The sequence below is a fragment of the Clytia hemisphaerica genome, unplaced genomic scaffold (assembly GCF_902728285.1).
Source record: "Clytia hemisphaerica strain Z4C2 unplaced genomic scaffold, Clytia hemisphaerica genome assembly, whole genome shotgun sequence".
Classification (NCBI taxonomy): domain Eukaryota; kingdom Metazoa; phylum Cnidaria; class Hydrozoa; order Leptothecata; family Clytiidae; genus Clytia; species Clytia hemisphaerica.
This window is the reverse complement of record NW_027103850.1, coordinates 108,166-124,658: the sequence shown is the minus strand read 5'-3', so window position 1 is coordinate 124,658 and position 16,493 is coordinate 108,166. Positions and strand designations below refer to the sequence as shown.

Genomic DNA, 16,493 nt, shown 5'->3' with positions numbered 1-16,493 from the left:
GTAAAAACAAGCCAAACCAAATAATGATTTCACCTAAATAATTAGGATGCCTAGAAACACTCCATAACCCAGTCGTGATAAATTTTCCACGGTTACAAGGAGTATCTCGGAAAACACATTTTTGGTAATCAGCAATAGCTTCTGTGAAAAACCCAATAAGCCAAAGAGAGTATCCAATATAGTCAAATAAATTCATAGGTTTATCTTCCAATTTCAAGTTAACAATCAGAGTTGGCAGTAAAGTCAAATAGATATTGAGACCTTGAATGGTCCAATACTTAAAACTAACAACAAAATCATTTTTGAATTTTAAAAATCTCTTTACTCGGCTGCTTCTTGCATATAAAAAAGTACCCAAGCGAATGGCCCATACAGACACACAAAAATTTTGAAAAATTTGTCTTTTAAAAAAGCGTAGATCAGTGCCTCTTTTTGCCCATAGCAAAGTAACCCATGATATATAGGTGACGGTGGATGCACCAGTTAGATCAAAATATTTCTCAGTTCGGTAATAGAAAGATATTGGCCATACTACCCATTGTATAGCAAGGTCCAAACATAATGCTTTCAATAACAAATGCTGATCAAAAAATCCATGGACTATAGATACTGCATTTCCCATTACTTTTTCATTTCCCTATAAATAAAAGAAATAAACATTAAAATAAATTTTGATAATTAAAATATACAATTTAAAAGTTTCCTTTCAATAATTCAAACTTAAAGTTTCGTGCTTCTGTACTTGTTCAAATTTACAAGATGTATAACTTTAACTTATGTACTGAATTATTGAAAGAAAACCTTTCAATTTTACTTGGCTCTGGTATCTTGTTTGTTTATCATCGAGCACTATTCAATATGATTTCATGGCAATGATTTAACTAAAACATACATACATATAAGAAAGACAAAATACCAAATTACTTAAACCCAAGTAGGCTCATATACCTCCAGAAGAGAAACTTTGACGCAAAATCTAGTGAAAAATTCATTTTCTAAGATTTGCTTAAGTGAATGGAACATTTGGAAAAAAAAGGGGGGGCAAAAGAAACATAAAGGCTTAAGCGTGGAAGATGAAAATGAAATTTGACAAGAGTTTATTTTGGCAAATGACTCAAATGAGGGCACAATGGTCTTTTAAGATTATGTAACCAGGGGAAGGGAATCCAGTATCTAAAATATCAAACATTTAAAGATTTAGAAAATTTTATTTAAAAAATTTTAAAACACCTTCTGAGTTGATAAAAATAAAATTGAAAAAAGGAAAATTAAATCATCAAATTATCAAACATGAGGTTTTAATTTTAATTTTATTATAGAATAATAAGATATAGATTAATCAAATTATCAAGTGTTTAGCTAATTGCAATACTTAAACACTAAATATCGAAATAAAAAAATTTACAATCAATCGTAGAGTAAGAATACATTGGATACAAAAACTTGGTAAAATAAAATCTTCCTAAAATAGTACAATAGTATAAAGTAGGATGTTTATCAAATCTGTAACTTGCAATGAAATTTTTAACTTGAAAAATTAAATTTGGCTGAAAAAGGACATTTTTTGTTCAAAAAACGCCATTAAAAAAGAGAGACCTGTTTTAAGGCCTGAAATAGCACACATCTGCGGGAATAAATAGAACAACTTAAATTTGACAGGAATTTAATTTGGCGGATGACGGAAAAAATTAAATTTTACAAATTCGTCAAATTTTTTTTCCGCGAAAATTTCTTCCTTTAATGTAGACAAAGTATTTACTATAGGAAGAGGCAAAAAAAAAAAGGACAGTTATGAAAATGCAACCATTTCAAATGCTATACAACAAAGAAATCTAGGCAATCGTGATCAATTAGCATGGTGCTACATATTACATTGTTTCAAAGAGGTTCCCACAAAGTATGAAGAAAGAGTGCACATTCTAAACGAAAAAACTAAAGTTATGTCTATGAACTTAAAGGCATCTTTTGCAAAAACAATATCTGACAAGAATATCTTGATTTCTTATATACTTTTAAAGTGTTTATCTATGTTTCACATAATATCAATCAAGAAAATTAAGTATAGAAAAGTGATTATATACTATATAGCTCAATATAACCATAAAGATTGTGTAAAGTTATATTTTACCAAATAAAAGGGAAAAGCTTTGCTGTACGTTGCTTGTAGCTTTGATATTCAGCTAAAGCTCCCCACTTTTTATCAGCATATCTTTCCAACAAAGGAATGCCACTAACTTTTGTTAAAAGGAAGGTAACAAAAAAAGGTGACAAAGCACTATAAAACTCATTGCCTTCCATCACATTTGATGCAGGTAAGAAAAGACCAGACCAGATCAAAATTTCACCTAAATAATTAGGATGACGAGAGATGCTCCAGAGACCTGTGTTGACAAACTTATCCTTGTTGGCAGGATCACTTCTGAATTTGGACTTTTGATAATCAGCAGTTGCTTCAACAAGAAAACCAGTTGCAAAAATCGCAAATCCAAGATAATCACGGTAATTGAGCTCTTTATCTTCTTGCTTGAAATTCAAGATCATTGTTGGAAGAAGTGTGATCCAAACCCAAAGCCCTTGCATGGTCCAGAACAAAAGGAAATGAGAAAAACTATTCTTAGCCTTTCTGAATCTTCTATCTTCTCCACTTTCCATGACTCTTGAAAAGAGGTAGGTTCCAAGTCGTGCAGCCCACAATGTGACACAAGAATTTTGAATGATTTGACGATTGAAAAAGGGAAGATGTCCTTTTCTCCCCCAATTTAAGGTCAACCATGTCAATCCAAGAAATGTAGATGAACCGACCAAATCATAAAACTTTTCAGTTTTCAATGCATAAGCAAAACCAAAAGCAATCCATTGTATGCCTAAATCGTAAGCTGCTGCCTTTAATAGTGGATTTCTATTTAAAAGATTACTAGCCATTGATATCTTATTTCCCATCTGAAGCACAAAAAAACAGAATTAAATTGTTGCAACTTAAAATATAAAATTTGATTACTTTAAAGACATATTATTTGTGATTCCCCAAGCAATAGATTGAACATTTTAAACAGTTTTGAGACTGAATGGCCACAAGAAGAGTATGAGTAAAATAAAATAAATAATAGATAATTTGTTTTTTTCTCCCTTATTAGTTAATCAGCATTCGATTTGGTTCAATTGGTTCGATTGTCTATTTTGTTCAAGAAGATCATCTGGATATCCTTCAAGAAAATTATTGGTGTTATATAATTCAGTCATTGTTGACAAAAACCCAATCTTGAAACATATTATCTGTGTTATCTTTCTGATATTTACTAGCTTTGTATTTGGATAACTGATTTCACCAATTCTTTCACAATGTAATAAGATCTAGGTCAATATTTCAGTTATGGCATTAGTTCAATACAATGTTTGTTGAATTGAAAAAAATGCGACATCATGGCAATTCTCTTACTAGTATTGTTTTATTTGTTACAATAGCAACTACAATCACACTTAAAATTGACTAAACATGGCAACTGAGGCAACCCAAAGGCTCCCTTTTTGATAGCTAATTGACCCAACCAGAAAATAAGGGAAAGCGCCACTATTTCTCGACTTACCCTTGATCCTTTTCTTTAATTACTGAGCACTAAGCAGAGAATCTCTAGAATAACCAGACAAGGGAACCTTGGCATCATAGCTGAGTGCTCCATCTTTACATATTTGACTGTATAGAGTTGGAACAGTGGGTCAAAATTAATCATTGAAAAGCTCTTGTCTCGGGAACTGAATTGTAAAAACTGTTCAATAATGTTAATTGGAAATGGAAATTTCTTGTAACTGGCTTACATTCTTGCTGTGATGCTCAGGTCTAAAATTGTGCACCACATAAGGCTTGCTAATTGCGGCGATACAATGCCAAGGTTCTCTTAATTAAGGCACGTCCAAATTTACCGCAATTTTTTTTGCACTGTCAAAACATCTCACCTTATACATCAAAAGAAGCGTACTGACATGTAGATTACGGAAATGGTTGTAGCGTAATTATTTTTTCAGCCAAAAAAAGATATCAAGGAAAAACTTAAAGATGAGCTTGATGTCAGCAAAACTTGTTTGTTGAATAGCTCTAGTTTGGCCTTACTAGCAGCATAAAATTTTTATCAAATATGTTTCCTTACGAAACAGCCTAGCTGACTTACCAATGCTCATTTTCCAGCTACTATTTATTTGATATCGATTGATCTCAATAATAGGTAATCTAGAGCCTTTTCTAAAATCTTGAGTAAGAATCGATCATCAATTGTTTTTCATCAATATTGGCTATTGATTGAGACCAATCGATACTATCTTAGAGCCAACCAATGCTCAATTGATGAATAATTGATCAATCAATAGACAATAAAGCCTTCCTTAAAAATCATGGTTACTGACTTCGGTCTGGCTGTAATTTTTTTTTACTACCAAAAAAAATTGTACAGGAGTATTGATGAACTTTTCATTAACCCCTTGGAAATTTTGGATAACAAACCATCCCCTGGAAATTAGGGGTCGACACACCTGGAAAGTGAAATTTTGTGAAAAAGGGCCAGGAAACTGTTTATGAGAAAAGAGCCCCCTGGAAACCTTTAATAACTACCTTGGAAAATCTGAAAAACGAACAAATATCCCTTGGAAAATCAAGGCTCAGACTCCCCTGGAAAAGTTCATTAATACCCCTGTATGGTTTAAAATGGAATAGCCCAATGGAGAATGCACAAAAACTCAATAAAAAATAAAAAACTTTGAGCTTTGCAAAGTATCTATTCAAGGGCCAAACCAGGCACCAGCCATTAGTGCCAAAAATTAGGGTCAGTCGTTAACATTCATCATACGCGACAATTTCATTGGTTGAAATTTGAAAAAGACCTTCCGATGGAGGGAATTACGGAAGCCAATGAGAAGAAGAAGAGACCACTTTCGTTTTTATTGCAGATTTTGATTATAAACATTGCATTGGGGAATACTTCTGTCAATGTATATTACGTGTCAACTATGTGAGCATTTTTATTGTTGGAATAGAAAAGAGAAAAGAGCAGGTAAGTCTAGCCTACTCTAATTGTCAGCTGTCAGGGGGCATAAATAGAATGTGAGAGCTTAGGGGTCACTCACATATCGATTCTTCCTACGACTAACGTCAAATTGACGCTAATTTGAAAACCCCCCCACCCCACCTCTCAACGTCAAAGTTTAAAAATTATCAAAAATCGATGAAACTCTCTCCTTCACTTACATTGTTGTTTTGTCAGCCATCTTTAATTTCGCTACGGCTTGCTCAGTTTACATTTTAAAAATAACGGAGATAATAATGGAAATCATAATCAACAAAATAGCGGTATTTCACAAAAAAACCGACCGTCAGCGAAATTTAAGGGCCGCGCGGACTGTCTAAACAAAAGGAACACAAGACATAAACATCGGGCCATTTGTTTTGGTTAAAATTGTTCTATAAAATAGAGTCACAGACTCTAACCCCTCTAACATTTTTGGGAAGAATCAATATGTGAGTGACCCCTTTTGTATCAAAAACAAAACAGACAGTATTTATCTAGCTGTCATGCCGGCTACCGTAAGTTGGTCTAATGTTGACATCCCTCTTCTAATTTCGACACCCTTCTTTAGAGATAGGAATAATACTGTCAACTGCTCTAACTTGGGACGATTAGGTCAAAACGTGGAATATCTGACCTGTATTTTCACTTACTGTTAAATCTCTTTGACACCAAGTTTATCAATCATACTTTCTGTCATAAAATGTCACAATAAATTTCACTGATAGAGGGCCCTTTTTAACTTTTTAGTCTTCATTCAAAATGACCGGATGCCGATTGGAGAATTAGAGAACGCCTGCTGCCTAACCGCCTATCGCCCGATGGGATTAACAAATAACGAGTGTAACTTGCTGCGCGAGTGATGTCAAACGCTCTCCATTGTGTTCCATTACTGATTTTTTTCAGATTTCAAATTAAAGGCCTACTCGGTGCGAAAGAGAAATTGTGTATTTTTTATATGCCGTTCATTAACTCAAATCAAATGAATTTGGAGGTTCAGTGAAATGGTGGCCGAATTGCCGTCCCATCATGTTTTGTCAGATAGTCCCAAGTTAGAGCAGTTCACGGTATGAAGTTCGGAATCGCTGATAGAAACTATTTTTCTTTGCTTAGCGATAAGAGAAGAAAAAATCGTTTCTCCATAAGTGATTCTGACCTTCCTAATATTCCTATCTAAAAGGACATTAGTATTAGGTGAAGGCTTTTTCATAAAAGCGAAAGACATATATCTATTTTTGGGATCTGGCATGCAGGAATAGTGTCAGAACCTGCAGGTGACCTGGTAGGGTTGGGTAAGGGTGTGGTTTGGGTGTGGTTACGTATCAGATTGACTTGGAATTGGGCTATTATCAGTTTTAAGGTTAGGGTTGGAGCTCGAAAAAAGCACTCTTTTGGGATTTTCTCTTAATATACCGTAAGACGGGGTGATTCGGATAGATTTCGACTGTTTTCCAAAAATTTGTTCTTCCAAAATGAGCCTACCTCTAAATAAAGTCGTTTTATTTTACCGCTGGGGTCTAATTTGCGAGTGTAGAAAATTTCACTATGAAAAGTTTATTCTACCAGGCACAATCTTTAATCGAGTACAAGAAAATCGATGTGCTCGTTTCGGGGTGAAGTGGATAGCGTCTGATGGGGCGCCATCTGTTACATAAACAAATTTATTCTATAGGAGCAATACCAGTTTTCGAAAATTACGTTTTGCCGAAATTGATTGCAGCTATTAAAAGTGTCTCTAGTGACGCTCGTAGTGTGAAAACAATTAATTAGTTTTCTAACGTTTTTTCAGACGTAGTGATCTTATTATATATAATCATATCATATACAGCCAACGTGTTCAAATTGGGAAAAGAAAATTGAAGGGCTTTCCACTGCGAGTTGTAATGTTGTTATTTTATAACCTTATAACATCTTTTTTCTTCTTAGAAACTACATTATTTACAAGAACATTGATGAGAAAATACAATAGAAATATAGTAATATAACTAATAGTCGAACGTGCGCAACGCACTGGGCTCAACTTCAGTGGCTTCAAATTATTCATAGGCCCAATTGTAGACCCCCAGATATTTACCCAATGAACAAGTGTGCCAAATTTCAACCAAATCCGACCATTTTGGAGGCCTGTAGGTTGCTTCAAAGCTTTAGCCTCGTTTTGGCAAAAAACTCGTCCCCAGGCCCCAAAAATCTAAATTTTTGAAAAATGCAAAAAGCACCCCCAGATATTCACCCAAGGAACAAGTGTGCAAAATTTTAGCCAAATCGAACAATTTTTGAAGTCTCCAGGCTGCCCCAAAGTTTTAGCCTCGTTTTGGCGAAAAACTCGTCCCCAGGCCCCAAAAATCAAAATTTTCAAAAAATGAAAAAAAACACCACCAGATATTCACCCAAGGAACAAGTGTGCAAAATTTCAGCCAGATCGCACAATTTTTGAAGTCTCCAGGCTGCCCCAAAATTTTAGCCTCGTTTTGGTGAAAAACTTGTCCCCAGGCCCCAAAAATCAAAATTTTTGAAAAATGAAAAAAACACCCCCAGATATTCACCCAAGGAACAAGTGTGCCAAATTTCAGCCAAATCGAACAATTTTTGAAGTCTCCAGGCTGCCCCAAAGTTTTGGGACATACACACAGACACACAGACAGACAGACACACACACACACATTCTCAGATTCTAACTCAACTGAAGTTGAGAATATAACCAGCGTGGACAATGGTGGATATGTGATTGATCAATGATACCTGGTTAATTAACTATAGGTTACCAAACATAAACAAAACAATCTGTTTACATATCTGCTGATATTTGACTGAAGGGCATAATACCACACCCACATCACACAAAGTATGATTCATTCAACGAAACAGAATGGTGAAAATTCATGCAATTGAATCGTCCCGAAAATGAGAAAATCCCATTATAACGCATTTTTTATATTTTTTATCGTATAACACGTTTCAACAGCAAGAATCATGGATCGAAATGCATAAAAAGCTATATACAGTTTTCAAAATATTATCTCTACAGAAAATAATGTCAATACCCGGGGGGGGGGGGTACTAGGGCAAAATGAGTTACGGGATGCTGCCGCTGGTTAGGGTACCTTTTTTTACCTTCACGAGTCCCAGGTAGGGTCGCAAAAACAGTTCCCCGTAGGGTGTGCCTTTTTTGGAAAATTTGGGTAAAAAGTAGCAAGTTTTGAGAAAGTTTTGGTATTTCAGTCCCATTCAGGGTCACTTATTCACAAATTTAGGCAACATTTTTCAAAAAATCAGTCCCACGTAGGGTCTATTTTTCGAACTTCAGTGGAGCACCCCCGTCGCTCGGCAAGGGTAGTACCCCCCGGGTGTCAATAACCTTACGGTGACTTCTTCCTGACGGAAAATATTGGGCCAAAAATGGTCCCCTGTTAACAAAAATACCCAATTTCTTCGGTAGTTAGACTGAGACAGGGGTGTACGTAAGAGTGAAATCTAGAATACGTTTGTAAAATATTAACAACTTTAAGAACTCGCTAGTTACATAAGTGGCAAACAAATTCAACACCATCCAATTCAATTTGCCAGTAATCTTCGTCTTCGTATGGGTATCCGGAGCATTGAAGGTGATACCACTCATCACAATTGTCACAGGCTATCCAACTAATAAAGCGAAAAGGTGAAGTGATTTAGACCCTGTTACCGCTGAATTCTTTGATTGGTTTTCGGGTTGGTAGTAAAAAGTATTTAATGCTATTTTTATGAAGGAGACATATGCAAGGGCACAAGACGTTGTGAATTGGGTGGGAGCGGGGTCACAAGATTTTGAATAACATATACCGTGACTTTATAAAACGGGAAAACCTAATTGCAATTACACTTTATCTGACCCATTAAGGTGTATTTGAAAACGCAAGAAGTTTAATTACCAAAAAATTTGTCAAGTTTGTTTAGGTGAAAGCTATTTCAAAATGTTTACTTGTATTTTCCAGCACTGTATTCTCCGAAGCAGTGTCCGCAGTAAGTTTCAACTTCATAATCATAGTCCGTTTTTTTCGATTTTTCAGCACGATTACGTAATGCATATCCCGATGTTGAGGGTTCGTCTGCTTGAAATCGCTTTGGGGCTCTACTGTTTGGGGAGTGTTGTTCGTTCACTTTAGGCTCCTTCTTCTTCTTCTCTTTGCCACGGGTGCTGCGTTTTGACGAAGACGTTGTCGACGAAGACGTTGTTGACGAAGACGTTGTTGACGAAGACGTTGTTGACGAAGATGTTGTTGACGAAGACGTTGTTGATGAAGATGTTGTTGCAGGACTTGTTCCAGCCAACGATGACAGTTTGGCGAAATCGGCGCCTGGGATGACTTTTTGCCTCTTTTCAAAGTTACTAAAAGAAAAAAAAAAGCAATTTGTTGTATTTCGCATTTCATGACAGAAGATTGTCGGTACTCGCAAAGTATAACAAAATTTTCCCCATGCTTGCCTGTGACGCTTACTGCTTTTAGGACAATAAGGAAATACCTAGCTGACACTTGTACTAACCTTTTGGGGGATTTTCAGGGAATTGTTGCTTTAGATACTGTAGGATCGATTGATCCATATGTACAAGAACTCCACCGTCTCTGTTTGCTCCCGGTAATTTACGGAGAATTTGATTGGCATTCACTGGCACAATAACGCACGTACGAAATCCTAGAGATAAAGCGTAAGAATTTTGCGTGTCTCTTCTCCATCTCTTTAGGGTATTGCTCCACGTAACCTTTAACAGGCGAAAGACAGACACGTCTAGTGGTTGAGTTAAATGCGTTGAATTGGCAATAAGTGGCACGAAATCAATGTTGTTGTTTCTACACATGGTGATCACTTCTTCACTAAAATGACAACCTAGGTTGTCGCCGATGATGATCTTTCGGCCGGGAAACTGTTGGATGTTTGGCAGAAAGCAGGTTTTGAACCAGATCGTGAATGTTGGCATATTGAACCAGCCGCTTTGAGTGCTCTCGAAAACGGCGCCTATAACAGCAAACTAATTTAGATGCAATCAAGGCCGAAATATGAAAAGGTCAACCGCAATCGAAAGACTTGTGAAGCTCCATTTAGAAAAATAGATTCGTGTGAGTTTCACAAATCTTGATATGAACATAGTCATTTTCTATTTGGTAACAAGAATAACTGGGTTTTTTGTTCAACCTAAATCGAAACTTTAAGGTAGAAATAGAATTTTAGCTTCAAATGTGCGCAAAATAACATGAAACTCCCAAATAGGACATTTATGTTTGTATAGAGGTAAAGTCTGAAAAAGTATAAGAATACATTGAGAGTATTTCACCCTCAATTTCGGCTATTTCTTATTGAATAATTGACCCTCAGCCAAACTATTTTTATATAAAAAAGCGTGTATGGGTTGGGATGGAAAGAATTCCCCTGTAAACTTTATCGTACAAGGTAGAAAATAACAAGTGTTTGTGTTACAATAATAAAGGGCTACAAACCTTCTGGACCATTTTCTTTCCAAGTTGTCCAACAATTTCCAGCCTTATATACACCACCATCGGCGGAATATAGTGACCATCTGCATTTCCACAAAACATAATCGAAAACGCTTGCTTCGAGTTAGGCAAGATGTTTTCAACAAGACGTAAATCAGTTCGTACAATGATCTACAAGGAGAAAGAAAATACTCTTCTAATGAGGAAAGGTACATAGAATTGTGTACAGTTGTGCTTAACGGCAGAGGTGATTTTCTATCAAAAGACAACTTTCAGGTAAGTCTAGGCCCGCGGCTCTATAGTGTGTAAAATTAATATAATTTTCAGAAAACATTAGCCAACAGAAAACACACAGATCATTGACTGAGTAAAGATGGTACTAAGATGAACATTACCTACAGAGGTGTGAACTAATTTTCCCCCTTACTTCCCCAAAGCAAAAAATACGGAAACATGATATGCTCTAATTGATGACGTCATGAAAACTGAACATTGGATTTTTGGAGAATTGGCAAACTAATCTACCTCAGGTCTGGATCGAATGGTCAATCTTTAAGAAATTACTTAGATATGCCGTCAGCAAAAATAAAGACAATAGGGGATGGTAAATTTTTTGCCTAATTGCTGACGGCGTAAATGTAAAATACACAAAGCCCTTACTCTGTTCCGTTGGGGACAATCAGTGAAGTTGGTCTCATCGAAATTGAATATGTGTGTTGGTGGAATTCCGTCAAGTGTCTCAGTCAAGTTGCGAAAATACTCCTTAACTACTGCAGGTCCAATCTTGCGACGGGCAGGCTTGACATTATCAGCTAGACGGGCGGTCAAATGCCATCGTCCACAAAAAGATTTCACCCAATCCACGCCTGGCATGTTATCATTTTTTCCAAAAACCTTAGAAAGACGGTAAATACAAAATCACGAAAAAGAATGAACACCCGTGTCGCATCATTGAAAATGAAAAGGGGAGATGCCATCCAAAACTATACCAGCTGGCTTTTTTGCGCTTTTGTGTTAATGATACACCTGTGCTTTGCCTGACAGAAAAATGGGAATTGAGATTGTGAGTAAAAAAACAGCCAAAAACTCCTCTGTGGCCTGGGAAGGCGTGCTTGTCCGCCTGGCTTCAGACTATAGGTACCTAATGGATAAATCGATAAATAAATATATATGAATACATGTGTTGTTCCTCATTCAGACGGTAATTTTAGTGGTGACTATTGCTCCATTTCCCTATTACAAAATAGGTCTAGTTTTTGAAATCCCTGGCCCTGGCTTTGCAAACCATTCAATGGGTAAGAAATTGCTCGTTCTAGTTTGGCTGGATCGTATTGCCTGTTTGCTTTTGACTCCAGCTTTCGCTTATACGTCCTCCCCATTCTGAAACGAAATGTTTTACTATTGTACTTTCGTTGATAATAATGACATCGACTGCAAGACCACCCCGAAACTACTAGGACAAACAACACGTATAACTCCCTTACCTACAAAAAATCTCCATTGGATCCATTTTCTTATCCCACTAAGACTTTCAATGAGACAGGTGTATCCAAAAGGTTTTTAATTGTCTCCTGATGCAATGTAATCATGGTGCGAACAAGTCATATGACTTACGAAAAGCTTTAGGTTATGAATGTGCACATGCATTATCACCAGCATTGGCTCGATGGCTCCTGATCAGTCATAGCGCATGATTGTGCTACTTTGAGAGAAGGACCGAAATCGATTGCACCACGCAGAAGAGTCGGTCACTTTCGTTTACACCGGCACTCTTATTCCCTTGCGGCACGAACACACTGCGACCGATCAAGGCTGCCCCGGAGGGGACACCTCACCGTTAGCGTTGTATTACAGGCTGGATGAACACATATATTTGTGTTAAAGCTGAATGATTATACCCCATGACAGTTTCTATCGAAAATTAACTTGTGGTTCTAATTCCCTTCTAATTACATACACACTTTTTTTCTATAAGAACCAGTAAATTTTGGTTCAGACTTAGTAAATGTTCCTACTATTTTTTTAATACGCTTAGTTTCTTTACTTAAAAGAACATAAATGTGTTTAAAATCTGTTAAATTTAGTACATTCTTAGTAATTTGTGAAAATTGAGATTCAGATTGTTTTTAATTAGACCTTAGCTTTTGGTCAAGTTTCAGCCTCGTGCTCTTATGAAATTGTTCTTATCAAAAAATGGCGTGTATAGGGAAATACCCGAATAGGATCTATGACACAGGGTATGTGGGGATTTACTTAGCAGCTAATATAGACTTGGTACCCAATATTAAAACAGACCCAGTTTGCACACAACGTTGTTTTAACGTTCATCTAACGTTCACAACGTCCATACTGTACAACGTTAGATAGATGAACGTTAAAATAATGTTGTGTGTCAGCTGGGGCAGGGCTCGAAATCCCAGTATTAGGAAAATGTCCATCTTATAAAACGTGGGTGAGGGGAAATGCTAAGTCATAGGGACTTTCCCCATAAAGATGCGAAAATCAAGTCCGCCCGTTTGTGGCAGGGAGCTTTGGATGAGAAAGTAAAATATAAGTTGAATGAAAAGTTGCTATGAAACGTACCTTGTGTATTATGTAGATGATTTTCTTTCTTCACATACACACTTAAAAATATGTGCTTGAAAATCCTTGTCACTCTTGCCATTTTATACACTTTAACAGGGCACTGGAAATAACCCAATAGCCCCCGGTTCAACCATAAAACTTCGTGCATTACAAGAACTTAAAAGGGCACCGTTTATATTATTAGACCAATAGACTATTATGCATTTTGTTATGGATTTGGGTAATTTTTTCTTATAATAAAAATAGTCTTTGTTCATATGCTACAAAATTTAGGGGGTTTTCTCTGTAGTACATTACAAAGCAAAAATCTTTTTCAATCCACTCGGGAATTTGAGACATAAAGAACTAAGGACAACGTATATTTATTACCTCTCATAACAATAATTAAAAAAATCGTTACTGTCCACACGAAAAATGACGTCATATAATTGAAAAATTGTTTACGACGTGCAAGTGTGCGGTAATTGTATATTTGGATCTAGTGTATTTTCTCTGTTCGGTGCCGTAGCATTAAAAGCCGCCTCAAAAAATGGGTGGGAAAAGGCGATTCGCGTTGTAACGCGAACAATTTTCCGCCCTAACTTTAAAATGAAAATACGAAGAATAGACATTGTTTTTCGTTTAGTGAACCAAAGATTGTATACAATTGGCTTTCGTAGAACACAATGCCAAAGGAATCTCCAATCACGGTCGCTTCATTTTTTCTTATTCGGCATTTCAAAAAAGGGTCCGAAAATCAGAAGGTTTTCTTCTTCAATTTCAAAATAGAACATGTTCCAAATCTTCGAAGTCATATTTTTCCGATAGCTTGATCGATCAGTGAACGGAATCTGAAAACAGAATGGAAAAAGACATTGTCAATGAAGTATGAGAGGCGATTAAACAAATTATCCGATTCACCCCGGGTATCCGATTCCCCCCGTCCTACGGTAGTAGGGTGTGCACTCGTTGGGATTTTTTGTGCGGAACGAAGAAGAATTCACAAAAATGAACTTCAATACATTAGTACTTACCTTTAAATCATCCAAATCTGTTCATTCTTTTTTTAAATCAATCAGGAATTATCAGGGAAACAAGTAAAAAAAACTGCATACAGGTATCTATTTTCTTTCCAAAGATATTGATGTTTTTCAAAATCAAGGTGAAAACACAACTTAGCGCTGACTAGGGCACCGGAAAATTCTCGACCCACATTGAAACAAATGGTTCATCTTTTCAATCGCGTTTTTTTTTAGTAAACCCAGGGTAAGATTAGGCTACAATCTATCACAATACGCTTTATTTGAAAATCTACAGGCCATCTGGAATTTCAAAAAATAGAAGAAATTTCGATTATTTAACAAGATTGCGGATTTTTCATTTAAGCGCCATACACCATCTGAAAGCAAAGGATTTCAGCTTTCTACATTCTAGTGGTGAAATTTGTTTTCAGCTATCATTTCCAGCTCATTAGCGATAAGCAAAGTTTAACAGTCATTGGGCCGATTTTCAGACTGCACCGGCAAAACTCCCCACACACCCTGCCATCACACGAAAGATTAGATTTCATCCGCCATTTTTGGCGCAAGTTTGGTGCTTCCGAAAATTATTTCTTGCTGGCGTGATGTAAGGAGGCGATTCTTTGAAAAGGAAGGTGATTTTTTTTTTGAAAATGGAATAACTTTAGGAATACTTTAGCTACCTATTCTAATAAATGACCCTTCATTTTTCTCACAAAGGTAAAGACTTTCAAAACAAATTAGTTTGGTTTCTAAAATTTGAGGGGAAGATTTTGGCCTGTCCACCCTAAATACAGTCTGGTCTGTAGTTTGTACAATATAAATAACCGTCAGAAACGTTTTCCTGGCATGAATCTGAGGCGCAGTGGCGGATAAGGCATTGGATTTCCAAACGAAGGAACTTTGCATTTGGCAAGGGTTTGAATCCCACCGGTGGCGATCTTTCGGTTAATCATTCAGTCAGTTACCAGACGATCTCAATCGAACGGAATCAACGATCGAACCATTGGAACCAAATCGAACGCAATCGACCGATTGAAATTCGATTTTCGAACGCAATCGAATCTCAATCGAATAATCCCGCATTTTCAGATTCGATTGATATTCGATTGCGTTCGATTGATGTTCGATTGCGTTCGATCGTCGATTCATTGACCCCCGGATTGTTCATCGCATAATTTCATTTGGCTTGTGATGTTTGAGAGCTTGGATGTTGGGAAGCTGCAAGATGACCCTTGACATGGCCCGAGAATTCTCGGGCCTCTTCTGGCCATGTTCGGGCCGAGAGACCCTATCAATTCTTTTGGCCCGAACATGACCCGAGTCATTCGGGCCATGTTCGGGCCTCCTTTTTCATAACACATTTAAGCCTGTCTGGCTGGGGAGTCTAATCTAAGTACGGAGTAGGGGCGAATTACTGAATCCTATAAATCTGTTCTCTTATAGATTAACGATGAGTTCAATCGATTGCGGAAGAGCAGATTAAAGATGAAAAATTAAGACAGCGCGACAGTAAGATTCTAGCGATTTAATTGGTCAAAAGACGTTGAGGTGCGATATAAACAGTATCCTGTCTTCTCGCATTCGATTGAGAAAAATTGAAGACATTACAGTGACGAATTCTCTTTCGAATGTTTTGATCTAGATTCTAATCGTTATCAAATCGTTCAAATCGAATCCGTTACTGTAATGGGTGCCAGCAGCCTAATAAACTCCTAAGTTAGGTACCGTATTTCCTCAACTAAGCGCCGCGGCGCTCTTAAAATTTTATGTAATTTTAGGTGCGGCGCTCTTTAGAGGGCGGCGCTCTTTTCAAGTTTTTTATTTCCTACCTTTTAAAGACTCAAGAAATCAAGAAACAACCCATGCCATGAAATTGACAACTGTCCTTTTGATTTTTAGACATTATCTTATACTAGCAAATATTTCCAGCACCCTAAGTATATTTATAACTATGTTTTCATACCAAATAAGACATTTAATATTTATATGAATTTACAACATTCACATATTTAATATAATTAAGAGAAGCCAAGTTTTTCTCAAAGAAAATGTTAAAAAAATTCAGTCCTGAAATTACACGCCTGTTTAAATCATGTTTTCAAAAATTGGCCCAAGTGTGGCCCATGTGTGCCCCGCGTGTGGCCTGAACACGGCCCGAATTCTCGGGCCAGCTCGGGCCATACTCAGGCTTTACGCGAATTCCAATAAAAGTTTTGGCCCGAGAATTCTTGGCACTTGGGCCATGTCGAGGGTCGTGCTGCAAAAATAAAGCCAGACGATCTCAGTCGAACGGAATCGACGATGGAACCAGTCGAACAACAATCGAACAACAATCGAATATTACCCAGCCAGAATTTTGACGTTCGATTGAGATTCGATTGCGTTCGACA

At 36.8% G+C, this 16,493-nt stretch overlaps 1 protein-coding gene across 1 annotated transcript; it reads right to left on the bottom strand.

Annotated features, from left to right (window-relative positions):
• Positions 1-1,530: 1,530 nt before the first annotated feature.
• LOC136807577 (uncharacterized) lies at positions 1,531-2,968 on the bottom strand. Its single transcript, XM_067064160.1, has one exon. It carries the CDS (start codon positions 2,938-2,940, stop codon positions 2,125-2,127), a length of 816 nt encoding a protein of 271 aa, XP_066920261.1. The 5' UTR covers positions 2,941-2,968; the 3' UTR covers positions 1,531-2,124.
• Between the last annotated feature and the right edge of the window lie 13,525 nt (positions 2,969-16,493).

Coding starts and splice junctions, on each gene's coding strand:
- LOC136807577 (XM_067064160.1), bottom strand. CDS start 2,940: ATGGGAAATAAGATATCAATGGCTAGTAATCTTTTAAATAGAAATCCA.